General features: G+C 40.1%; 1 protein-coding gene across 1 annotated transcript in view; it reads right to left on the bottom strand.

Moving 5' to 3' along the window:
- Positions 1 to 26,696, bottom strand: part of FAT3 (FAT atypical cadherin 3) — a 334,025-nt gene that overhangs the window by 51,255 nt on the left and 256,074 nt on the right. Inside the window, exons 12-17 of the mRNA XM_053935206.1 lie at positions 20,607 to 20,803; positions 19,369 to 19,522; positions 18,285 to 18,518; positions 3,840 to 4,229; positions 1,357 to 1,571; positions 475 to 612 (exon numbers count right to left, since the gene is read on the bottom strand). Of these exons, the coding sequence (XP_053791181.1) occupies positions 475 to 612; positions 1,357 to 1,571; positions 3,840 to 4,229; positions 18,285 to 18,518; positions 19,369 to 19,522; positions 20,607 to 20,803 (1,328 nt within the window). The remainder of the gene's footprint in view (positions 1 to 474; positions 613 to 1,356; positions 1,572 to 3,839; positions 4,230 to 18,284; positions 18,519 to 19,368; positions 19,523 to 20,606; positions 20,804 to 26,696) is intronic.

Below are 26,696 nucleotides of genomic sequence, written 5' to 3'. Positions count from 1 at the left end.
GCCACTTCATAACATCCCCTCCCCAGTGACATGTTTTGCAGAGTGCTAATTAATGGCTGAGGTCTCAGCTCGGCACTCGGAGCCACAATCTGGAGCATTTTGTAACCACTCTGTTGCACACACAGCTGCACGTGTGCACTTGCACACACAGGGGAGAGGAGGCAGCTCATTAACACAGCAGCAGCTCCTGCTGGCACCACGGGAGAAATCCAGTGCTGCTTCTCTCCCCTGATGTGACCCCAGCTGCTGTGAGGGTGCAGGGTGAGAGTGGCAGCAGAGCAGTTGGCATGTAGATAGACTGCGGACAGGGCTGGCATGGAAAGAAGTGGGGAAACATTAGAAAGACCTGTTGGAACATCTTAGGCTGATTGCTGCAGAGTATAAAAGAAACCCCTTCAACACAAGCTAGCAGCAGAGTGGAGATTGATGCACATCTGTAAGTCATTGCAAGTTAAGAAGTCCCACATCTCTTACCCTTTCTCTATCCAATTTCTTTTTAACCTTCACAAGTCCCAAAACAGGATCAACTGAAAATTCATTGTCTTGATCCCCATTCACAATGGAAAAATGAATCTGACCATTGGGAGGACTGTCCAGATCTTCTGCTATCAACTTTTTTTGAGAGAAGAATAAAAAATTAGAAAAACAAATGTCAAGTAATCTGTATGATACATTAACTGCTCAACACACAAAAAGTAAACTTCACATTCCATCAGACTAGTTATACATGAACTGCACACCTCTAAAGCATCAATCCAATAGGTTTTTGTTAGGAGGCTTCATTTGGGCCTTTTCAAAATTCTAGTCTGAAAACATACAGAATATTTTAATCTTAATATTCCACACAACACTCTCTCTGTGGAGCCACAAATTGGAAGATGAGAATATTATGAGGTTTGGGGATGGCACACTGCATGCCAGACTATACAAATACTATATATTTGTAGCTCTGAGCAGTGAAAGGTGACCCTGCCCATAGCAGGGGGGTTGGAACTAGATGATCTTTAAGATCTCATCCAACCCTATGACTCTATGATTGTATTTCCCTGAAAAGTAGAATTCTGCCTTTCTATTAAAACCTGTTTCTTTCTAGCTGACTCATGAAATGCAACACCTAAAATATGCCATTGCTCTTTGACAGTGTAATGGGGTTAAAAAGAAAGGGTCAGTACTACTACTACTTTCTTTTGGGGAGAAACTGACAGCAGCTTGGGGAGCAGTAGCAGATGCAGAGTATTGTCTATAAAATTGTTTGGGGGCCTCAAGATGTAGTAATTATCATTATTAAGCAGTGCAGCAGCTTTTTAGGAGCAGAGGGCTTCATCGCAGTAAAATGCCGCCCACGGCCCCACTCACCATGACCACGGAGTCCCCAACGGCCGCGTCCTCGCTGATGACGGCGCTGTAGACAGCCTGGCTGAACGTGGGCGCGTTGTCGTTGACGTCCGTCACGTTCACATTCACCGTCGTAACTGCGCTCAGGGCTGGTGTTCCTCCGTCCTTTGCTTCCACTACTAAGTAGAAGTCCTTGCACGATTCAAAATCCAAAGCTTCAATAATGGAAATCACTCCTTTGAAGCAAAGGAGGGAATGTCAACAGCCGGCAAAAATAAATAATGCCACAGAGTAAGGGATTTGACTGTAGTAAACAGTACAGCATGCTATTTATCACCATGGCACACATACAACACTAACTGTAAGACAGCCCAATCCAACAAAAATGTTTATTCAGGTTTCTACTGCTGTCGTTTGATTAAAGAATGATGCCAATTGCACTTGGGTTGCCTCTGCAGAAAGGACCTTTACAAGGCATGAGGCAATGAATGGTTCTTTATGAAAATAGCTTTCATTATGTGAGGATCATAGATGAAGAAATGGGGGCCATATTCACCCATTTACAGTCTCATTCATACAGCCTTTGGGAGAACTGGATGCCGATTCTGGAAATAAGCCCTGACAAGTCAACAGAAATTCACTCCCACACAATTAACTTCTCATGAATTAAATACAAATGAATAGGATATGAATACCTCTGAGAAATCAGTTGTCTATCATTTAAGTGATTAAACAGAGACTTCCCCACTCAACTAGGTTTATAAATTTTGTGTTACTTCACCACACAACCAAAATTAAGATTCTCTGTAACTTGATTCACTGCATGAACCCAGATTCCCTCTAGGACAGAAATGATCTGATTTCTAGTGTTCTTACAAACCTCCAACAATATCAGCTTCCTAATATTCTTAGGAAATGTATTTCAGGTCTCAATATACCTTACAGCTAGGAATTTCTTCCTATAATTTTACCAAAGTAATTGAAATGTAATTTAAGCCCCTTCACAACTTCTTATGACTGGGCATAGACTACAGTTTATTTCCCTCTTCTTCATAGGTAATTTCTATAGGCATGAAAACTAACAGCATGTCTTCTCTATTCTAGCTTAAACAGCCTTAATTCCTTCAGTCTTTCCTGTTAAGTCACATTTTACAGAACTCTGATTATTCCTCTTAATCTTGTCTGGGCTCTCTCCAAACAAATTCCACCTTTCAGCATGACTTGCTGAAAGCAGCAGCCCTGAAGAGAAGCTTCCAAGTGGCTAGCAGAGAGCTCCCACTGATAAATGGTGTGAAGGACATTATTTTTCAAGCTCTGATCAGGCATGCTGCATCACCACTCTGCTGTCTAGAAACTGAGTTCCTGCCTCTAAATGGATAATAATAGAGCTGTCACACATTAATGAATAATATATAGTTTTAGTTTTGGTGGGGTTTTTTTTTCTGTGTGATTAAGCTTCATTATGGGTTTTTATTGATTTATTTCCTTGGCTTCATTGTCAAACGTGAAGTTAAGTATCGCTGCCTAGGCATATTTATGTTTAAATTTTGCTAGCACTAATCAACATGATGAAGATGACAGACAACACACAGTTAAGTCCTTCACATGAGAGGCAGCAGCCTCTGCAGAGTGGAGAGCCATTTTTGTACACAATTATAGAAATGACACAATGCATACTTTTTGAAATTTTTCATGTTACTGGCTATTACAGTTGCACCCAAAGAAGTGTTCTCGTCAGCTTTTAAAATCAATACTGCTTTGCTCTCAGACTCAGGTGACAGATTTGTACTGGTCATCCTGAATGGTATGGGAAGAAGGGGATCCACTACAGGAAGCACAGAAGAAACAGCTTACAGTTGATGGAGTAAAAACTCAGTGAGGATAAAGAACATATCCCGCTAAGGAAATTCAGAGAAAATGAGCCATTAACACCAAATATGATACCTTTGTTTGGTATTTCCCATAGAGAAACAGTGGTGGACTTCTAAAACTTGTGATGTATAACCAAAAAGACCTCAACACAAGCCAAGGCTGAAGTCAAAAAGACAAATCAGAACAACCTAAATCAGGAAAGCTGCATATAGCTACATAAATGGCAATCACATATTAGGACTGAATTGGTCCTAACAGGTCCAGGTAGTACTGATTGATGCTTTCTAAGGGGCAGACAGTTGAGGCTGTACTCAGCTGGTGAGCAAGTGAACATTGCAAGTGTTCAGAAGTGTTTTGCACAGTTTGGCTAATAGGTTGTCACATCTATATTGGCTTTGACAGACTTACTAATGAAGAAAAGTATTCTCCACTTGAGCTGGGGCAGCCATGTGTGACTGTAATTGACATCACTCTCCGACCTAAAATTGCTTTTTAACTGTGTAGTTAATTACACAATGACAAGCTATGAGTCTCTGGCCTTGGAAATCTTTTGGTCCAAGAGCCTTCCCCAAAGCATTCACGTTTTTCTGATCCTTTAATTTAGCATTGCAAGTAAGAGCCACTTTACAAACCTGTTTTTGAGTTAATCCTGAACTTCCCTTTCTCATTCCCTGATCTGATGAGATAGGCAATCTCAGCATTTGTACCAATGTCTTGGCTTGTAGCAAAAACAGAAAGGACCTCGGTGCCAGGTGAGGTGTCTTCAGGTACTGTAACAAGATAATCTCTTCTTTCAAACACGGGAGGGTTGTCATTAATGTCTAGCACTGTAATGGTAACGGTGGCAAACGAGGATAAGGTCAGCACAATGCTTTGATCTGAGGCCTTTACAGTGATGTTATAGGAGGACTGAAGCTCTCTATCAAGTGGATGCTCCAAAATAATGATTCCTGATGACCGGTCAACTGAGAAGTAACCATCTGCAGAGTCTGACAGGGAATAGGTGACTTTTCTGTTCACGCCTGAAAGAGAAGCAAATGGGAAAATGAAAAGGAGAAATAAAGAGAAGAAAAATCTCTCCCCATCTAATGGAAACCGTAAGCAAAATCTGCTATCACACTGAGCATTTCCAGCAGGGGTAGAGGTAGGAGTGCCTGTGGATACAGTATTGCTGAAAGTTGGGAGGTCAGGACATACTCTTCTCACATGACAAATCCCTGCAGGTAAGTTAAGTTCCTTCCCTCATCATGATACTTTTTTTTTAAAGATTACTTTGCAAAACTGCTGTATATTGAAACTTGAAAGCAGAATCCAGATATGGTCCTTGCCCAGAACAGCTTATAATTGAATTAGATGAGACAAGCAGAATGCTGAAATTGGAAATGTCTCAGAGCACATCTTGAAGGAATAGAAATGTACATAAGGGGAAAATAAACCCGTAGAAATACATCAGGTGGCACAGAATGTACTTGCTACCAGTGCTGCCTTGATTCCACTGTTGAGCAGAAAAACATTATCATAAGATGATACCTGTTAAACAAAAGCTGCATCAAAAAACTCCTGCCAGAATATGAACATTTTGAAAAGGAAAGTCCCTCTGTTCCCCAGCCTAAGAGCAAAAATTGACTTGTAAAAAAGATATCCCGCATTTTTAAATCCTGCCCGTATTTCCCAATACAAAGCACCTATCCACCCGGCTGCTGAATATGCAGATCTGTGCTAAGGTTGTTGCCAGTAATAAGGCCTGAGGGGATGGTACTGACTTGGTTTCTGCACTACAGTGGGATAGCCATCTCAAATCTAATTAAAAGTGAACACAGATATAAGCTAATTCAATTCCCTTGATGCTAGTTGATTTTGTGATTTCGTCCTGGGTGCTTCAGTAAGAGATTATAACTAAAACACAAAGATCCACTAAAATGGAGAGTCTCTGTCTTTAACATCTCTCACTTGAGCATTTGCTGCTGTTTTTGTGGGAGAACAGACTTTACAAGCCTGACATTAATCAGATGAACAAGAGCTACCAATCCCTTCTAGGCATATTTTGTTAATTTAAAATTTGTGACAGTATTATTCTGCTTTCCAGCAGCAAAGCATTGTAGAAATGTCTGATCAAAAGCAGCACAAATCACAGTTGTTTTCTGCTTGATGTAGCAGGAGTTGAGCATCCACACAAGGGGGAGCTGGGAGACTCTTTGTTCAATCATACACACATAAAAGCTAGAGCAACTACAAAGTCCCAGACCCTCCTTGAAGGGCATTAGGAATTACTATTTGGCTCTACAGAGAATTAAGTTTCTATGCAGTGCTTGAGATACCAGAGTATATTTAAAAAGTTCAAATGTCTTTAAAATATGGAACAAATTAAATGGCGATATTGCAGTGAACCAGGATGTTAGGTTTTTTGTGTTGCTTTGTTTTGTTTTTTAATCACAGCAAAGCTTCTCTACTCACCATGGTATCACAAATGTGAAAAATAAAATGTCCCACCTTCAGCAAAACAGCAAGGCAATCAAGGAAGTGACTCCTGTCCTACAGAGGAGGAACTGAGATCAGCCCACGAACTCACAGTAAATTCTTTCATGTTAAAACATGTAGGCTTTGAATACCCTACAGCTGCTGGAAAGCACACTCACCCCTTTCCTTAGTCTCTTGATATATACATCAAAATACTCTGCCAGCTGACAGTCAATCAAACTGACAAACATTAAAAAGTAGTAAAACCCTCTAGAAAGTGGAAGATGTTCAGAGTCTGAATGGCTGGAAGTATCTATGTTTCCAGCAGGGGAGGATCTCCTTCAGCTAGACATTCTCCATGAAATTCCACTTACAAAAAAAGGACAGACCTGACTATAACAATTAATGAGTTAGTAATAATAGCTGATCCTGAGGGATGCTGGAAAATGGGAATTTCCCCCCCCCCCTTGATTCAGAGCATGCTGCTGAACACCCAACCTACACATGAGTTTTAAGTGTAAAACTATTTAGTATTTTGCACCAGCCACTCTTGGTGCCTCCCAGTTTCTACACAGTTGATATCAAACACTCTGAGGCAGGGACCCTAACACACACTTTCTACACATCTATAACTGCAGGACAGCCTTAGTCTGGTTTGCACTTTTCTCTGGCACAAACTTCCTTTCTGATAGTCACTAGAGCACACCTGGGCACATGGCAGAATATTTATATACTATAGTCCTTGAGGGCACAAACAGTTAGAAAGGAAATGGTCAACGGATGCCTTGTGCCTTGGAACACCACGAAACTTCAGCAAGAGTATCCTGCAACGGGGAATGGGGAGAGAGAATTTGGTGCATGTCACACCACGGAGGGTGAGTTTACATATAGGAGGTAGTAACACCAGTAAAGGCAATCTGACATATAATCCAGCCCCTCTTCTTCTAGGAATTAGAATTGTATTCTAATTCCTAAAAGTGATGTCCATGAATTAACAAAATATTAATAATGTTTTTTTGTAAGTGATTAATGGTGTTCATACAATGGAGACAGATCAGATATAGATTATGGTGTTCTGGTTGCTCACTCTAATATATGGGATCTTTAGGCAGAAATAGAGAAAGTAAAATCTTGTAGGTAACTTCTTTTATTTTTCCTTCCTGGAGAATGAGAGGGGAACACAGAAGCTCCAGAGACATAGGTTATCTTGTACCAGTCTGGTATGATGAAGAGAACAGTCTTATTTTTCCCATGGGTTATGAAAGAAAAGATCTTACAGGTGAAAGTGCCATTTCATGCAAGGAGAGACAGAAGATTAGGTCAGAAGACCTGAGTGGGTCTCAGATACCAACCATTGGTGGTTTTTGGCCCAAATGCCAAAGGGAGAAAAAAAAGGAGACATACAGAGGGAGATCTTAGCTGTGTGCTGATCCTCTCACAGAATGTTTTGAAGGGTAGAATTTCATACTTGCTTCTTAGCAGTAGAATCAGTGAAAAACTGTGGCAGAAGCAGCACTTTGAAGAAAGTGGTGTGTTACATCAACAGCTGTTTCTACCGAGCTTTCTGACCCAAGGCTGGGAGAGAAATGGGCATGAAGTAAAGGTGAAGTAGGAAGCTATTTCTACTGAAATTCAAAATGCTTTAGTCCAGGGTCTACCCTATCCTGAGAGATAAGTGTCCACCAGTGTGTGTCAATGGCATCCCTGCAACAGAGGTGATAGTAGAATCTGCTATGACTATAAAGGAGTTGCCTTCTGTGGAAAGGAAACAACTGCTTCAATGCCATGGTTCCTGCACTGGTAAAGAGAACAATCCTCCCACACTGCTTGCCTACAGCTGTTGGTGGGTTAATGTTTGCAAACTGCTTTGTGTCAACTCACTCAGACTTATCGGATTTCTAAGGTGCCAATCATGAACATGAGCTATTTGAACATGGAAAGCCTTTGCAGGAATCACTATTACAATAGGAAAATTGCAGTACATTTCTTTTTAAATAAAGGAATAAGGTAGCACATTGTCTATTTAGACTTGTATTAGCATATGATAGAATATTGCCCTTTGCCAAATCTCTGGTGTGAAGAGCTTGGAAAACATATACCTGCCTGGTACCTCAAATGGCATTCTTCAAATAGGCTTTTATTCTTGGTTTCGGCTGTACTGAAACAAAGGGGCACACACTGAATGTCATGTGTGTCTCATGACAACTTCTATGTCATTACTACTCTAAATAGCATCAGGAATATATAATAACTTTGCTTCATAATTCAGCACTATCAATATCCTCCTTGTATAAAGCACAGAATCACAGAATTATTCAGGCTGGAAATGACCTTTGAAATCATTGATTAGTCCAGCACTGTCACTGTGAGGCCACCACTACACCATGTCCCTGAGTGTCACATCTACACATCTTTAAATACTTCCCAAGGTTGTAACTCAACTACTTCCTTGGGCAGCCTGTTTCAGTGCTTGACAATGCTTTCAGAGAATAAATGTCTCCTTTTCTCCAGTCTGAACCTCTGTGGCTTAACTTGCTGCCGTTTCCTATTGTCCTACTGCTTGTTACTTGGGAAAAGAGCCTGACCCTCAACTCACTACAACCTTCTTTTAAGTTGCTGAAGAGAGAAAGAAGGTCCCCCCTGAGCCTCCCTTTCTCCAGACTAAACACTCCCTGCTCCCTCAGCTGCTCCTCACAGGAATTGTGCTCCAGACCCCTCCCCAGCTCTGTTGCCCTTCTCTGGACACGCTCCAGCCCCTCAATGTCTTTCTTGTAGTGAGGGGCCCAGAACTGAACACAGGATTTGAGGTGCAACTCAACTAAAAATGGTGGAGTTAGAACACATTTTGATGCAGATTCACACCAATTAAAAGGCTGAGAATTAACCCAACAGGCACAATCCCCATATGACAGTAAGTTTCTGCAGTGGGCAATACCTTTATGCATCACACATAAAGTAGAAGTTACACATATTAAAAGCCACTCATAGTGTTTCTCCTTTCAGTTTTCATCTGTCACCCTGAACTCATTATTTAATATATTTCCCCAAATACGCCTAGACCACTCATTTTAGTTTATGTCTGAAAAATGACATTAACTTTTGTCATCTACTCATTTTCATTTTGAAAACCTATGAAAATAAATGTAATGGCAAGTATTAAAAATAAGCAAACAATATGCAGACCAGAAAACAAGCCGAAAAAAATTATTTTTCACTTTAGCAGTGGTTTGCAGACATACAAAGCAAGCTATATGATTATTGTGCTTCCTCTTACCTCTTTTATGATGTGATGATTAACACTGTGTCCTGGTTTGACATGGAAGTGAATTTTTTTCCAGGAAGTTGGGTCAAACCAATCAGTGGTCAGGTTTGGACATTGGCATATGGAGTGACCACTGAAAGTATGGACACGCCTCTGAGAACACAGTGGGTTAAAAGTAAGAACTCCCAGGGGAACTCTCTCTTTGGTTCCGGTCATCAGAGAGTGCAGACCTCCCCTGCCCAGCCATGGGCTGGGTGGGGGAGGGGAAGCCACGCGGCCTTGTCCAGGTAGGCCGAGGGGCTGAGGGTCTGGAACCGAGCCAGCTCCTGTGGACGGAAGGGTGGAGAGAAGCGGAGATGCCTTTGTTCCCCCCCCACAGAGGGAAAGTGACAGAGAGCCTGACGGCACCTGGAAATTTGCCGTCAGAGGAGAAGGAGAAAGGGGGGGCGATGATGCCCAGCGTGGGAGACGGAATGCTGGACCGAGATATCAGCCGTCCAGGGAGTCTGAACTTTTAACCCTTTCCAGGAAATGAGGGCTTTGTAAAATATTACTCCTCCTTGATTTGTAGTGGAAGAGAGACAGTCCTGGACTTGAGATGTTAGAAGAAGAAATATTTAGGTAGGAGGAGATGATGAAGTAGCTTTTGGCTGGACTTTTCTTGTTAGCCATGGACTGAACCAAAATCTCCTGCAATAGAGACTGCATTTTAGGGGGATGCAGTGGTGATCCAAGGAGACGTGCTTCAGCTTCTAACAGCACAGGAATGGCAAGAACAGAAGAAAGCTGAGGAGGGAATGGTGATGCCCTCTGTCTTCGGGAAAGAAGATGATCTCTGTTCTTGGACCCTTGGCTCCAGGGGAAAATGGGGGGGACTGTAGTCCCAAGATGAGAAGCTGAACTGTTGTATCTTTGGGTCCGTGGCAAAGCATCCTTAAAGGAGCCCTATGAGCAGTCTGTCCATGCACGGTGGTGAGAGCACTGTGACATGGAAAGGAGAGTGTCACACTGGCAGATTTTCTCTGGGCAGTTGCCATGTGTGACAGGGAAACACAGGAGGTGGCAACTGTGTTTCCTGGGGGGTCTGTGGTGCAAGCTATCTCCCTTGATAGCTTGAGTATTGATTATCTGAAGGGTGGTAATTTGATCAGGAATCCCGGGTGATGTTTCATGGTGGGTGTTTTACGAATTGGGAGGAGGAGGGGTGTTTTAAAAGGTCTTCATCCTGGATTTAGTTTATGTGTTTTCTGTAGTAGTTTAATAAAGTTTTTTTTTTCCCTTTGTTATTAAGCTTGGGCCTGCTCTGCTCTGTTCCTGATAACATCTCACAGCATTTATTTGGGGAAGGTGCATTTTCATGGGGGCGCTGGCATTGCGCCAGTGTCAAACCATGACACGCTGGTGTGTACCTATGACCTTTCCCAACTACCCAAATGTTAACCACAAGGCCAATTACTTGTGGAAAAAAGTCCACAACTTCATTAACAACAAACAAGACACAAGATGAATTCTAAACAAGATTTTATAGTACTCAACTCCATCATTTTGAGATGAAAGAGAAACCTTGCCTGAAGTACCTTGTTGAACTGTAGAAGAATATATAGCCTATAGGGAAAATATTTCAAGTGATTTTTACAGCTTAAGCAGAAAACCTGGTCGAGTTCAATCCATAACACCGCTACCAAGACAGACTTCACTGTTTTTCCCTTTTCTGCGGAAAAAAATTAGCCCTTACCCCAAAGGCCTTTATTCACACCACTGCTCCAATGGGGTCAGGGTACCATGGGATGAGGGCAGGGCAGACCTGAAGATAATCAGCCCCTTACTGAAGGGAAATACTTCAGTATAAACTGAAGAAATGGGAGGTATAAACTGTTAGCAGTATGGGACCATCCATGGTTTAAACATCCATGGGTGTTTAAACCCCTGCTTTCTATTTCAGCTGGGACAGGAGCTGTCTTTTTTGGTGGGAAGTCAAGATCTGGATAGCTGGCTCACCCTCCATCTCTTTCCTACTAAGGATTTTAATATTCCTGGGTACTGGTTTACAACACTTGATGTATATACTTTTTTTTTTGCAGTGATCCTGAGTCAATTTTTCTGAAGTCGGGATTTTGGAGATACCTGATTTAGAATTACATATTGCAGCTGGCAACGTAGGGAAACATAACCAGAAGCAGTGGAATGCACACACAGAGAGAGATAAAAAACATATATATATATACATATATAAGCATGACTAGAGCCATTAAGATAGAAAAAGATCCAACTGTTAACCCAGCTCCAAACCATGTCCTCAAGCAGCACATCCATGCACATTTTAAACACTTCCAGGGGTAGTAATTCCACCCTGGATAGCCTATTCCAATGCCCGTGAAGATTTTTTTCCTAATACCCTATCTAAACCCTTCCTGGCACAACTTGAGGCCATTTCCTCTTGTCCTTTCATGTGCTACCTGAGAGATGAGACCAACCCCCACCTCACTACAAGCTCATTTTAGGTAGTTATTAAGACCAAGGTCTCTTCTCAGTCTCCTTTTCTCCAGGCTAAACTACCCCAGCTCCCTCAGCATCTCTTCACCAGACATGTGATCAAACAGTTTGTATATTATATTTTATATATTTGTGTGTGTGTATATACATAAAGACTATTCATATACATATATGTTTAAGTGATACAGTTTAAAGACAGGGTTTATTCACTCAATATAATCCAAGAGATACAATTCTCCTTTGTCTACTTGTTTGCCTCTATGTTGTTAATAAAGTCTTGGAAATCTCAAAAATTAAACAAACTACTGGAAATGAGAAAGTGTGAAGAGAGCCGGAATCTTGAGAGGTCATCTAATTTATCCCTTCACAAAGACAAAATGGATGCAATTTATCCCCAAACAGAGGCCCATCCTTTGATCAGGAGCTTGCATAACCTTCTTGGATACCCCAGTGCCTCACTTTTCTTACAAATAAAAACCTTGTTCTGACTTTTTGCTGAGATTGAATAAAATTAATAAAAGACAAGGGAAAAAAAAAAAAAGAACAAGGGTCAACTTCCTTCCTCAGAGCTACTTAGCTGATAGCTGAAGACTGTTATATTTTATCATTTCAACTCCTTTTTCCCTGGCAGACCCTCTCAACTGCTTCAATATTTCCTGACTTTTCCTCCAGACTTGTGATCTCTTTTGTCAATCTCCTACCTCTTCCTGGAAAATGTAGCCCACGTCTTCTTGGAAGTGCTGCACCCAGAACAACTCAGCCTTTCAGGTCAGGATTTGCCAACACCAAATAAACAGAAAGAATGACTTATTTTTTACAGAATTACTCTGGTTTACCCATCTCATTAAAATATTTGCCTTTTCACACAGTATGAAAGTGTAAATACCTTCAACCTGTGGGTCACAGTAATACAGCTGCACTGCTGCAGCTCTGTTGCCCAGGCTGTCACCACGCAGACAACACCAATGCACTTGGCTTTCTTGCCTAAACATGAGACATCACATTTATCTTGATGACTTGCACTGGGTTTTCCCATACCACTTTTCCAACTGTTAAATACCACAACTGCAGCTTTGACACTACCCAGAGTAACTTGCAGCACCACTCTGCTTTCTGACATTTAGCAATACAGTCCTGATGCCTAATTATATACTGAGGAATCAAAATACTGCACCCAGTACCTTTCTTAACTTACCCCTCCAGTATAATGGTTACTACAAACTCCCCTGATAGCAGTTTGGTGCAGACCATGTTTCCCTGGCTTACACATAAAAATGTGGTGCAGTGCAATGCCATGAAACTCGCTAAACCTAAGCCATAACACCCATAATACTTATTTCAATATGGCCTCCTCACATGTTGCAGAAGGAAATGAGATTGATTTGATGACTTCCAGTTCCTGAATAAAGACTAGCTTTTAGTCATCTTGATACACACATCTCATTATTTTAATGCAAGGAGGGTTACTGCATTCCCCTGACTACCCTTGAAGCTTTAAAAATATGGCCCTCTGAGGGATTCAACAGGGTCATACTGAATGTTTTGATAGAGGTTTTCAAAATACCCGAATACCTTGTTTATTTACCTCCTAACAATAAGTGAAGTTTAAACTCCTAAGAGCCTGACTATTATTTTTTTATTTGGCAATTTTTCTGGGGTCCAGTGTGCTTTATCTCTGCATTTCTATTAGTGTTTTTGCTTTTACTAGGAAGGCAAAACCTAGGTTTTCTCCTGAACAGCTCACTGAGTGAATTTGGACTTGCAAGTACGACTGGCCAGACAATTGGGGAATATGGGACATTGCCCTTCCACTCTCCTTCTCTGGAAGACTGGACAGAAGCCTAATGGTAAAGACACCTTTCCAGGAAGAAGGAAGAGTACAAGGATACGTCATCATGGACTACTACTATTCATTGAATAAGCTCTGAAGAACAGAGCGCAGAACCAAATCACCCACCTGGCTATAGAGCAATGCTCACTCATGCCTTTTGTTTTGTGTTCTGTGGTGGTTTATTTTTTTTGGTTGGTTGTTTTTTCTTTTTTTTTTTTTTTTTGTTTTGCTTTGAGTTTTTTAGGCTGTTTGTTTGTTCTGTTTTGTCTTTTGGTTGATTGGTTGGTTGTTTTTTTCTTCCATGGCTGATCCCTGAATTCTTTCTGAAAACAGCTTCAGTGACAGTGGACAGGCCTCCCTACTTCAGCTACACGTCTTACTTATGCAGCACTGTTTTGGATTGCTAGAGTAAATGCAATTAATAATTCATGTCTCTTTCATATCCTGCATTAGAGCCCTAACCTGGGTACTATTTTAAAAGTCTGTGAGGCAACAATGTGGGTGAACATATAGGAAGCACCATGTATATTTTAAAGAGAATGAGTCATCCTCTGTAAAGTATCTTGTAATATTTATTTTATAAAAACTCAGACAATACCCAGAAATGCTATCTAGCTGGCCTCATTGCCAAAGTTAACTACCTATTAGCTGTTGAGTTTTAGTACATCTTCTGTCCTATTATCTCTGTTATTCTTTTTATTCATGTTTCAATCCCTGCCTTCATCTTTTTCAGACCCTGAATGCTCCAGAAGTTTCTAGGTCCATTATAAGGACATGCCCAACATTAATAAACACACAAGTAAAGGTTTGCTGTGTACTGGTTTTGCCAGAAAATGCCAAAATCAGTACCTACTTCAGCATTTCTATTATTTTGTTACTCACCATTACACCAATTCAGAGAGCTGCTCTCCAATCAAGCTGTGACTTTCTTACACTTCTCTCTGACCCTCCTGCAATCTAACCTGGCAACACTTTACACGTCCCTAAACCTAGCTGTTAGGCAGCTATGACTGCTACACGCTCAGCTGCCCTCATTTCTTAAGAGCAAAGCCCACCATTGATGAGGCTAAAGTCTGTACTCTAGTTCCTTGCATGTATTCTTGAAAGTGGTGACCCACTGAACAGCCTGAGTGATTTTTCTCCATGCTGGGCTCACCAGCATCCTGATCCTACACATTAAACTGGACTGGCTGAAACCTGAAGAAGTCATATTACCATTCTTCCCTAGTAAAGAAGTTTATTATTTCCTGTGCAGGTGCCTTGTGGGCACACATGGTAAGGGTTTGGGCTTTCTTCGGCACAGCAAGTCTTGATTAAAATATCAAAATCAATGAGGTCAAACCTTGCAGGAAAAATATAATTTTTTGACACAGATTTCTTTGGAATCTGACATAAAATTTTCTATCAGAACCTGAAAGAAAATGGCAATCCTTCCCCCAGTTTACCAGTTTCCCTATCAATTTTTATTGGAAAAGTTTGGGTTTAGGAAGCAGATGTCTTCTATTGAGAAGGTCAAATGACTTCCCTCAGAAGGGCTGAGTCTCTTCTGCTGCAGCTCTTCCAGTTTGCATGAAAAGGTGAATAATTAGTTCCCCACACCAAGAAGCAGACTGATTAGAGACTTGATTGATTTAAAGTCTCCAGATTAAACACAAATGCACTAATCAGCTGACAACAGAATCCTTCTCATAAATCCTGGTCCAAATATTATTTAACTCTATAAAACTGCTTAAAGAGCAGAATCAAATTCCACACAGTTAACCCATATAACCTGACTGTATAAACATATCTGTGGGAGGGTCTCAAATCTTATTCTGGCTTCCCAAATTAGGCTTTCAACACCCATATTTTCTCTCAGATCTACCTAAGTACCAAAGCTTCAAATACTAGGAACAAAGAACAGAAATCCAGGCTCAAAGATGGCCCAGTCCATCTGTACTGGCTGATTGTGCAGGGAACAGGATGATCTGCCACAACTTTAAACATCGACTAATGGAGAGAGAGGCTGGAAGGCAGCAGTGGCAGGCAGGACAGAGCTGCTTAACAAGGATATTCCCATTGTGAGCCAAATTAGAATCTCATATTCATCATAAACCCAGAAAAAAATCAATTGGTCAGTGAAATCACTAAACTGACTACAGATCTGGATGGCTGATGCTCCAGTGGTGATGAAGAAGACTGCAGAAGGATGGATAATGCACTGCTCATTTTCAGTACATTAAGTGCTCCTGCCTTTGGTAGACTACACCATTAATCATCGTGAAAACAGGCCTGAGCATGGAGGTCATTCACAAAGCACAGCATCTGCAAGTGAGGCAGGATTTAACCATCACTTAAAGCACTGCTGAGCTTGGATGATGCTGCCATTCATTTTTGTACTGTGTGAATGAGGCCACAACACTCTGTGCATGCAGAAAACATGAGCAGCACTGGAACTGAGTATGTGCCTCCACCTCAGCTTTGGGCTCCATGTTTATTCTGAAGTTTGTGGCGAGTATGATGTTAAAAAATTCATGAAGTCCCATGTAGGTTTCCTCAGAGTCACTGCCCTAGCATGACCCTAATTCCTTTGAAACAGGCTGATATTGCAGTTGTGTGATGAGTTTGCTCATGTAATTACACCTCAGCATTCATTCCAGCTCTTCTAGTACCTTAATTTGAACAAAATGGAGTAATTTGACACTTTGCTTTGGAGACAGTGGGAGGTGAAAAATTCACTGCTTTCTGTGAAGCTCTTGAAAAAAATGTAGAACCAGCATTTCACTTCCACCTCTTAGTCTGAGCATTTCCAAACCTGCTGGTGGTGAATAAGTCTCAAATACCATATTGTGGAAATACTAAAACTTTCCAATCACAGCAGTATACGAGAAAGAATTGTTTTCAATTAAAACCACTAAATTATCCTAACAAATAGACTTATGTATATTCTCTCTCCTTTAGGAGATCATGTAATTTAAGATCCCCAGTTGTATGTAGAGATTATGGAAAATGAACTTGTGCGCTACTGAACAGTTAAAACTGTTTTCTTCTGTTGAATACTGTGAAGAAGTATCACAATTTTCCCTCAGTGTGTCCAGCTGGTACAGCTAGTTTCTAAGTATGTACCTAAATTATAAATATATTAAACAACAATTTATGGTCCAGTCCTTTCATTTCACAGGACATTATGAGATCAGGAACTTCAAGAGAGATCAAAGGCACATGGCAGATATAACCCCATTTTTCTCTTAACTGGAAATTGCCTTAATTATCCAACAGTGTCTGAACACAGTATTCTCAGGATTCTGTTAAATTCTGTGTTTAGTTGTGGACCACAAAGGGACTTCTCTCAATGGCTTCAATATTCATTCTCCTGCTCTTACAGTACACGGCCCTTGAAGCCCAAAGCAGAGCAGGCAAATTCTAAGGCTGATCATAAGAAGTTTCCTGAATGTTAAAAATTTATTTGTACGATGATTACTGCCTCCACTGATGTTTTCAGGATAACACTTCAAAAAGCCTTAGAGGAATATCACAGCCCATCAGGAATATCAATAATATATTTTTTCTCTCATGGGAACATTACACTATCTGAACTCATTTCATTATCTAGCAATAGGGAATCAGTGATTTTAGTGGGGACTAATGGAACAGTAATTAGAACAAAATCCAGTTTTAGGGACTTTTTAGTCTTTTACTTATGATACACAGTATGGTTTGATTATCAGTTCTAAGCGTTAATGAAGTACATAGTCCCTTCTCATTCATCATATCCATCTGTCCCTTTAACTTCTCTAGTTTCAGAAGGAAGGTACAGGAACTAGAGGAACTAGCTCCTGGTTTGTGGTTTTTTTTTTTTTTTTCATTGTTAACCATCTTATTATGTAAAGTTGGTGCTAGCAAGAACTTTTCTTGACAACTTTTTATTCTAATTGTGTCCCCTCTCTCCTTGAATGTCATCCCACCTACAAGAAAAATGGCAATTAATACAACAGTGGAAAATAACAACACTGCCTCTTCATATGGTTCAGTAGTTTACCACCGGTAATTGACTCTTCACTGCAGGACAGTATCATAATTTTAATTGCGGGTTTTCAACAATGGCATATAATGCAGGTCTTCATAGATACATTAATGAATGTTTGCTGCTCCTTTATGAATTCCTGTATATCTAAACTATCAGCTTCGCAAATAACTGAAACTTCCAGCATGCACTCTACACTCAGCAAATTTTTTTTTTCACTGAATGAAAGATCTGCTTTTTACATGAAACTACTCAGGCCATAGGTTTTACAAAACACCTCCAAAACACAGGAAGGAAAAAAAACCAAAGTTATTTCAACCCAAATGAATGACCTAAAAATTTTTCTAGTATTCAGTAGGTTTTACCACTGTATTATGCCAAATGACTCCCCCTTAAATATGTATAATTGAGCCCACATTTCAAGGCTAAGGTCCTCATATAATAAACTAGTACACATTCAAAGAGTGTGCAGTTAAGTAACCAGAGCATTTAGCAACCAGAACATTTACAATGTACATTCACAGTGTACAATAGTTCTATGCTAAGGTAATCAGCTGGAACAAATGGGAGCTATTGCAGTATAAAACTCTAGAAAAGCTGTGATTAATCAGGTATAGGTTCCTTTGGCATGTAACTATATTATTTGCATAAATAGAGGCATGGGTATTCAAAATCATGGCTTAAGAAAAGAGGTGAGACCACTGAAAGAAAAAAGTTGCAATGTAGGCCCAGAACAATCATTTCCCCCTAAAGAGAGCTACTGCTGATCAAAAGAAGACTATATGCTTCCGTGGCTGCTGCAATGCTTTTCTGTTTGTAACATCATTATGTCAAGATCAGACACAAGCATTTTGATGTGAGGAAAGAGAAGAGAAAGAAATGGGGAGGATAAAGAAGAAGGAAGAGGATAAAATGAAGAAATTTAGCAATAGAAAAGTTAATTTGCACTGCAATTCCACCAACCCACAGAATTTTCATAAACAGGTTTGTTTGTTTTGTTTTGTTTTTTTTTTTTAATGTTATCCACTTACCAACATCGGGATCAGTTGCTCGGACTCTTGTTAACAAAGCTTTAGTGGCTGTGTTCTCATAAACACAGGCAGTGTAGTGGTCAGATGAAAAGACTGGTGGATTATCATTAACGTCTTCTAAAATAAGATGGATTTCTGACTGGCAAAACCTGCCACCACCATCAGTGGCTCGGGCAACCAAGTTGTATGCAGGGATTTTCTCTCGGTCAAGAGGGACCAAAGATTTCAGCTCACCTGAAATTATTTAAAAGCAGCAGCTATCATTATTATTGTAGCAACATCACTAATTCTAGACAGCCTGAGTGTCTCAAAACCATGTGTTCCACAGGAATAGGAAAGAGAACACAAAACCCCAACAAACAGATTAAAAACTCACAGCAGTGTCACTTCCCCTTCCTCTTTACCCAAAAAAGTGAGGTGCCAATATGAGTGCAGGGATGACAAGCCATTCATGGTGGCTTTAACAGCAGCCTACAGCTTTACCCATATGAACACCACCATGTTTTTCCAAGTCTGTCTTTCTGTCACTCTCAAGATTAACAGACTCCTTAACACAGAAACATTTCCTTTTTGACAGTACCTGCTGTGATATGACAAAGAGTAATAATTTTGAATTAAAAGAGGGTAGATTTAGACTAGATAGAAGGGAAGACATTTTTTATGATTAACGTGGTGAAACACTGGCACTGGCACAGCCCTAGAAACCTTAACTGAATGGGTCTCTGATCAACATGATCTCTTTGAAGATGAATCTGCATATGGAAAGGGGTTTGGCCTAGATGACCTTCAAAGTTCTCTTCCAGCCCAAAATATACTGTAGTTCTATGATAAAACTCTGATCTAACTTGAAGTCTTCAGGGAAACAAAAGGATGGATGGCCACTGTTCTGGTTATAACATCCAACCAGGCCAAAAAAGATGTCCCTCTTTCTCCCTCCTGCCACCATTGTTCAAATGGTCACCCACATCTGCCAGAACTGGAACAACTGGCTGACAGCCATGTGTAACCTAACTCTATTTAAGGAAACTAGTACCCAGATGTAGAGGGGTTAAGGCTATTCAGAAATATTTGGTTGTCTTCTTACCATTTTCTGGATCTAAGAAAAATTTATTGTTCCCCGAACCATAAAGAGAATAGCGAATTTCACCGTTGGACCCAATGTCAGCATCTTTAGCGCTGATTTTGAGAATGACTTTGTTTGGTGGAATGTCTTCAGGAAACAATGCTGTGTATGCAACCTAGAGTCAAAAACAGACATGTAAGTTATACAGTAGCAGTATTTTACAGTCTTTGAACAACCTTTTTTTAAAAAGTATCTGTAGTACATCTTTCTATACAGGAAACAATTTTCCTTTACACAACACATTCCTAGAAATTCAAATCACTGTTAAGCTTTGAGGTGTCACAGAAACAATGCCAAATTATGACTGTGAATAGGGCTCATCTTAGGTGCTTAATGCAATACCATTTTGTATCTTCTGTTTATTCCACCAACATCTATGAAATGAAAATCTTGATGAGTGTGCTAACAGAAACAATTGTTTTTATCACCTCATCCAGCAGTTTTGAGGGAAATACAGACTGTGATTCCCTAGAGTGGTAGAGTGGTTCTTGCAATGAGACTAATCCAACAGTGAATGATAATGTAACAATGGGAATTACATGAGTATGTGCATGTGCACATACACATATACACACAGACACATATATATAAATTTTCTGTGAGTAATACCATTAAGGAGCTCTGGGTTTTATCATGTTTTTAATTTCACACAGACCTTTCTATTGCACTAACATCAGTTCCCTGGATTGCCTTTCCACAGAATACAAGACAGCTAGCACTCTGAAAGCTGTGGTCAGGCCACACTGCACGCATTCCTGACAACAGGACAGCAAGCCACATTCTTCTGCCTTTTCTACTGGATGTCTGGTATCTGGAAAGTTGAGGAAAGCTGGAGTTAAACTAGAATGATGACATTTCCACATGGGTTGTGAATGGAGAGCTCATTCTTTTTTGCAGGGGAAGAGTAGCTGCCCAATGCCACCTCACAACACATCATCTGTTTTAAAGCCAACTAAGGCAACTGCATACAAGACTCCTTTGAAAGCTTTATGAGACCATTATCCTTCAATCTTGACTTCACAGGAATGTTTTATCCTGCTTCTCTCCCAGGTCACTGTAGATTCTTCAACTAAGACCATAAGGATGAAAATCAGCATTGCCTGTGAATACTTTGAATACTTGCAAACAGCAAGAGACACCCGTAGGGAAAGCATTGCTCTCAACACAGCAGCCAATTGCCGTGCATGGTGTTAGCTCACCTGTTCACAAACTGGATTATTATCATTAACATCAGTGACAGTCACTTCCACAGCAGCTTGGGTCACAAAGAGGCCATCTGTGGCAGTGATGTTCAGATAATAAATGTCTTGCTCTTCCCGATCCAGAGGCCTTTTAACATAAACTTTCCACTCATTCTGAACCAGTCCCAGAGCGAACTTCCCTTTGGGATTCCCTCCTGCAATAAGACAAGCAACACACAATGAGCTGTGGTGTCCCTTCAGAGCTCCCACCTGGTTTAAACACAGAGACACATCACTAAGCAGCCATCATTTTTTTCACAGCTTTTGGTGCTTCCAAACTTGCAGACTCAGGAAATCTGTAATTTCATTAACACTCCCTGTGTTTATTGCCCCCTGAATGCCCTGTATGAAAGTGAACTGATAACTTTCAGTGGAAAAAAAAAATCCATTTAGCAGAGCTGAAGATGATCTCTCGTTCAGTTCTCCGTAAGGGTAATCAAATTCAAACTGTGAACAATCAATAGTCCTCTCAGGCTGGTACAATTGTCTTTCCACTTAGTCTCGGGAGAGGATGTAAGACACCGTAGCTCTTGTTACCAAGACAATTTCATTAGCTGTTGATTGTGCAATCAAGGACTGGAAGTGGGTTCTATTAAGGAATCCTCTAATGAAAGCTTTATCATACAGCTGCCCCATTCTTGTGCTTATTAAAATTCTAGTTTTTAAAAAAGTTTACATGACACAGGAAGACACATTAGTACTAAATAGTCCTAACAAGAGGTCATTTGAGGAACAGTTAGAGGATAAGCAGTAGAAATAGATCAAATCTATCCAAGAGAGAAAGCTGGTGAAAGGTGTGCAGGAGATAAAGCAGAAGAGTTTTTTTACCATGCCATAACACTGACACTGAATCTGGCAATGTTGCTCTTCCACATCATTAAATTGCCTGGTGACAAAAAGAGGTTGGGAGAGGGAAGGTTTTGGTCCACATCATCCTCAGGGGGAGGGGGAGGGGGAGGGGGAGGGGGAGGGGGAGGGGGAGGGGGAGGGGGAGGGGGAGGGGGAGGGGGAGGGGGAGGGAAGGGAAGGGAAGGGAAGGGAAGGGAAGGGAAGGGAAGGAAGGGAAGGGAAGGGAAGGGAAGGGAAGGGAAGGGAAGGGAAGGGAAGGGAAGGGAAGGGAAGGAAGGGAAGGGAAGGGAAGGGAAGGGAAGGGAAGGGAAGGGAAGGGAAGGGAAGGGAAGGGAAGGGCATGTCACATACAGAAGTGTGCAATAATTAAAGTGGGCACAATCATTAATGTTTCTAACAGTTATTTACTCTTTTATCTGAAATCGTACAGTCTCCTGCCTGGTCCATGAAGAAATCACCTTCAATCATCTTTCTGTGCATCTGATCCAAACCTCCTGCCAGACCAGACAGTAAAATCCTTTAAACCAATGTTATGACTTTACTTTGCTAGTCAGCTAAGCCCCATAGAGCTGCTTGCTCATTTCCTCCCCAGTGGGAATGGGAGGAGAATATGAAGGGTAAAAGTAAGAAAACTCATGAGTTGAGACAAAGACAGTTTATTAAGAAAAGCAAAAGCTCTGTGTATAAGCAAAGAAAAAAGAATTCATGGCAGGTGTTCAGCCATCTCCAGGAAAGCAGGGCTTTTCACCCTGACAGTTACTTGGGAAGATAAATGCCATTAACTCTGAACATCTCCCCTTCCTCCTTCTTTCCTCAGCTTTTATATGCTGAGCATGCTGCCACATAGAGTGGAATATCCCTGTGGTCAGCTGGGATCAGCTGTCCCAGCTGTGTCTCCTCCCAACTCCTTGTGCACCCCCACCCTCCTCACTGGTGGGTTGCCTGAGGCCTAGAAAAGGCCTTGACTCGGTGTAAGTTCTGCTTAGCAGTAACAAAAGCATCCCTATGACATCACAAATCCAAATTACAGCTCCACAGCAGATTCTTCTTAGAAAATTAATTATACCCTAGCCAAAGCCAGTAAAGCCAACTACCCAGTCTTCTGTGCCTAGCTTGGTCTCTAAAAATTCATCTGCACATTTAATAATTTAGGATAGAGAACTATGCTCATAGCAAACTCATGTGCTACAGAAACTGAGTGAGGAAATATTAAAAAGCATCATCATGCTCCACTGGCTGAACTCTAATTGCAGCTAACCCACTACTAGCTCTTTGCCCACCATATTAAGCTTTCTCCTATGGTCTCCATGCAGGAATTCAATCTTAGAACTACTTTCCATGTTGCGCGTGTTTAAAAGTGCTGTGAAACTATAAAAGGAATGCTTATTCTTTCTTGTAACACATTCAAGAATGTCAAACATGCTAGTGTGCATTTGCTTACAAATTAATCAGGGTTCTGACATGCATCATGGGATCTGTACCTGAATGGAAAGACCAGGCTCTTAAACCTTCCCCTCTAGTACTTCCACTGAATGACTGCATAAATAAGTAATTAAAAAAAAAAATATCCAAGGCTGAATTTATTTGTGTTGACTCTGTTATCAGGCAATTAGTGTCTCTGATATGTGCCTTCTGTTGTCACAATTCTGTCAGTTCTCAGGGACCTTTTTGTCAAAATAACAACACAGAGGAGGTCTGAACTTGAAGTTGAACTTGAAATAAATCAAAAAAGTCAAATGTCCATTCCATAACTTCTTTCTACATCAAAAAGCAGGAAAGAGATCACAGGCTGTAATCTATGCCTTCTCCATTAGCTACCAATGACAAGATAGACTGGTTTCTATTTAATACGAAAACTAAGTCAGTTGAGTCAGGCTGAGCAAACCTTTCTTGTTAAGAGTCACCATTTGTGCTAGCTGTGACTGTGCCAAAAAAAGCAAGTTGCAATGAATAGGATTTCCAGAAAATTAGTCAGATAGGCATTATAATTATAAAAGGCTTTTGAATCATACAGAGCACTAAACTCATGTATCAAACACAGATATCTTCTGTTGATAGAAAACTACCCTTTTTGATCACAAAACCAAGCAGTTTTCCCAATGATCTCTATGATAGTCTGGAATAATTGCCAGAGGACACACTGTTTAATCTGTTGTGTCATATAAACACACATTTCTCCTAAAGAAGAACAGACTGTAGATGTGTATTGTTGGCCAGATCTGAATACAATCCAAGGAAATGAGAATCTGTCCACTGACTTGAGCCTGAATGTGACTTCAAAGGAGGCAGACCTCTACCGATTAACATTAAATTCCTTCTATTCAGTTCAATGTCAGCATAAAAAAAAAAGCTTAACTCTCCTTTATAAAAGGCTGTAATCTTTTCATAGTGAGTTTAATGTTGTAAACCATTAATAAAAGTAGTCTTAAATATTCTTATGTTTCTTCATGATAGGGCTTTACTACATATTAGTCCTTTTGTAAAAGAAAATGATTAACTGTCCTGACCAACTAGGAAGCAATATACTCAAGGTATGGGCATCCCATTGCTGTGAAATGAGGAAAGGTAAAATCTAATTAAAATCAGCTGGTGGCTTTTATGGTTAGCAGAAATGCTACCTTGGAGCAATTTTAAAATCACTGTCACTTTGTTGCTAATGGAATGGCTTTTAAATCATACCTAGGAATTTGGAGAATATGTATAAAAATTGGTCCTTGGGATCTCTTTTCCTCCTCTTTACTCCACTAGAAAAGAATCAATCTGAATTACCAAAAAACCTGTGCAATAAGCAGGAATAGTGGTTTGGCTCTATAGGAATAGGATTGGCTCTGTACTTCACTGATGGAAGGCAAAGGTGGACTACAAAGTATAACAGATATAATGAGATATAAAACTAAAACACCACCAAGAAAATATTCTTAAAAATGGAAAGGCAAAAAAAAATCCACACTGTGGCCCAGAAAACCATTTCCTAGTACTTATACATATGTCTTGATGCAGATCTCGTTCTGCAGTGATTAATTAACTTTTTCACTAATATATGCAAGCAGATTCAGTTTCCTAGGGGCATTCTAATTAATTAGTTTTTCACTCTGAATAATGTAGCTTTTCTAAACGGAAGCCTCCTGACTACATGCATTAATGGATTCTTTAAAATCTTTTGGCAGTTTTCTTATGTTCTACTTTGAATGTCACAACAGTGAAGTGCTAGCTACAAAAAATACTCCAGTAACTTTTTAGAAAGGCTTTGAGGCTAAAAGAATCAGCAGTATCTTTTATCTTTTGTTACTTGAAGTTTAAATAATGCTCTCCCTCCCTCCCTAGTCAGCAAATAGTACAAAGCCAAATCAAGCTCAAGTTGAAGTAAAGAAAGAAAACAGCCAGATACAAATGAAATGCAGAGACACAGGGATCCAAAATAAACAAATCCTGACACACATCATTACTAAAGCACACACAGAGGCCATTATAGCAACTAAAAGGGAATGGAAAACTAGAAGCCAACAGTATCAGTTTTCACTGCTATGTCCCCATCTGGGAAGGGGAACTGAATATTTACTAACTTATTTATTTAGCTTCTGTCTTACATTTATGCATTTATTTAAGTACTTTCAATTCCCAGTTAGAACTCTAGGCATTTGCATTACACAAAATCAATAGGTTTATCCTCCCCTCCCAGTTTAAGATGTTGCATGTTTACTCAGCTTCTGAAATGATAAATCCAATCCTCCTAGCTTTACTACCATGAAATTGCAGAAACTGCTCTTCATCTGGCAACACATGGCCTTCCCAAACACTGAAACATCCATTTCTCCAGAATTCCAGTATCTCAAATATATGATAAAAACTATCAAAAGCCACACCTTTGCTCATACCAGGCAATCAACCCAGCAAATAACCTACCATGTACAATATCACATTTTTCTTCCAAAATACACTGCCCATCTTCCTTGTATTCAGCTGAACCAAGCCTAAAGACTGTTTACTCCCTAGCTTTATGTGCCTGAGGAAGCTTAATTAACATCACTGAGGAACACAAAACACTTCACTGTACCAATATCTTGGCAGCTGACATTTTTCTGGTGGTTTTTCATGGTTTGCCACTCTTAATATCTGGCTGGGTGTAGATTGCCTAGACATCAGAAGAGCCCTGGTTTTACGCAAACTGCCTCAAATGACACAGGCAGAGACCTGAAATGAGCCTTCGAAAGAAAACTACTGTGCTTCCTAAGTGCATTTGTGTAATCTGCAGTTCCGATTGATCTTCTATTAAGATTTATCTATAGTGCTTTTGCTTTGTGAACATCTCCATCTGCTACTGAACTACAAATAACCAAGAATAAGTGCAAAATTTTTTCCCGCACCATCAAATGCAAATTAAGGTGGACTTGACAATGGCAACTATTTGCCAGTAATCATGGAAAACAATCATAAACTGAAGGAATCCAAGCAGAGTATTTATTTATCCACCCAAATGTATTTATCCCTTTTCAAGATTGACCAGAAGACTGCAATAGGCACTTGTACTTCTCAAAAGGGCATGAAGGACTCTTCAGTGATCACATCTGCCCCAGAATATTTATATATTTATTTCTCTTATCTTCTAAATAATTATTTCTCCTATCTATCTATCTATCTATCTATCTATCTATCTATCTATCTATCTATCTATCTATCTTCTATGTGCTATTTTTCTCCAGATGCATTTTCGCAAAGCTGTTTTTGGTGGATACACATGACAGTCTCATAATTTGTCTTCTTCCTTTTTGTTAATATACCATTTTTACTCAGAGTTTACTATATTAACAGAAGTTTCTATGAATCAAAATGCCTCCAGAAAGCCATAGCTTTTGAATAATCATCTAGCTAATCTGATTCCACAAAATACTCAAGTGCACTTCCTGAGATAATCTTAAGGTAAAGTGTGAACAGACTATTTTGTGAGTGAAACTATATTTTAACATGTTTTGACATTTTCATCAAAATAACCTAATTTTTCCTTGTGCATTTCCCAAGCTCAAATGATATATTCAAAGGAAGTGGAATTTTTGAGCCCACTGTGTGCTTTAGTAATTGTACAGTAAAGAAATTTTGGGCTTTGACATCTAATGTTTTCAGAAGCTAACAGAACAGCAAAATATCTCTCATATTTTGAACTGTGACAGAAACTAAGGTACAGAATGATTTGTAATTTATGAG

Source organism: Vidua chalybeata, chromosome 2, assembly GCF_026979565.1.
Source record: "Vidua chalybeata isolate OUT-0048 chromosome 2, bVidCha1 merged haplotype, whole genome shotgun sequence".
In the NCBI taxonomy this organism is placed as follows: Eukaryota; Metazoa; Chordata; class Aves; order Passeriformes; family Viduidae; genus Vidua; species Vidua chalybeata.
Note: the sequence above shows the minus strand (reverse complement) of the source record. Positions and strands in the feature narration are given on the sequence as shown.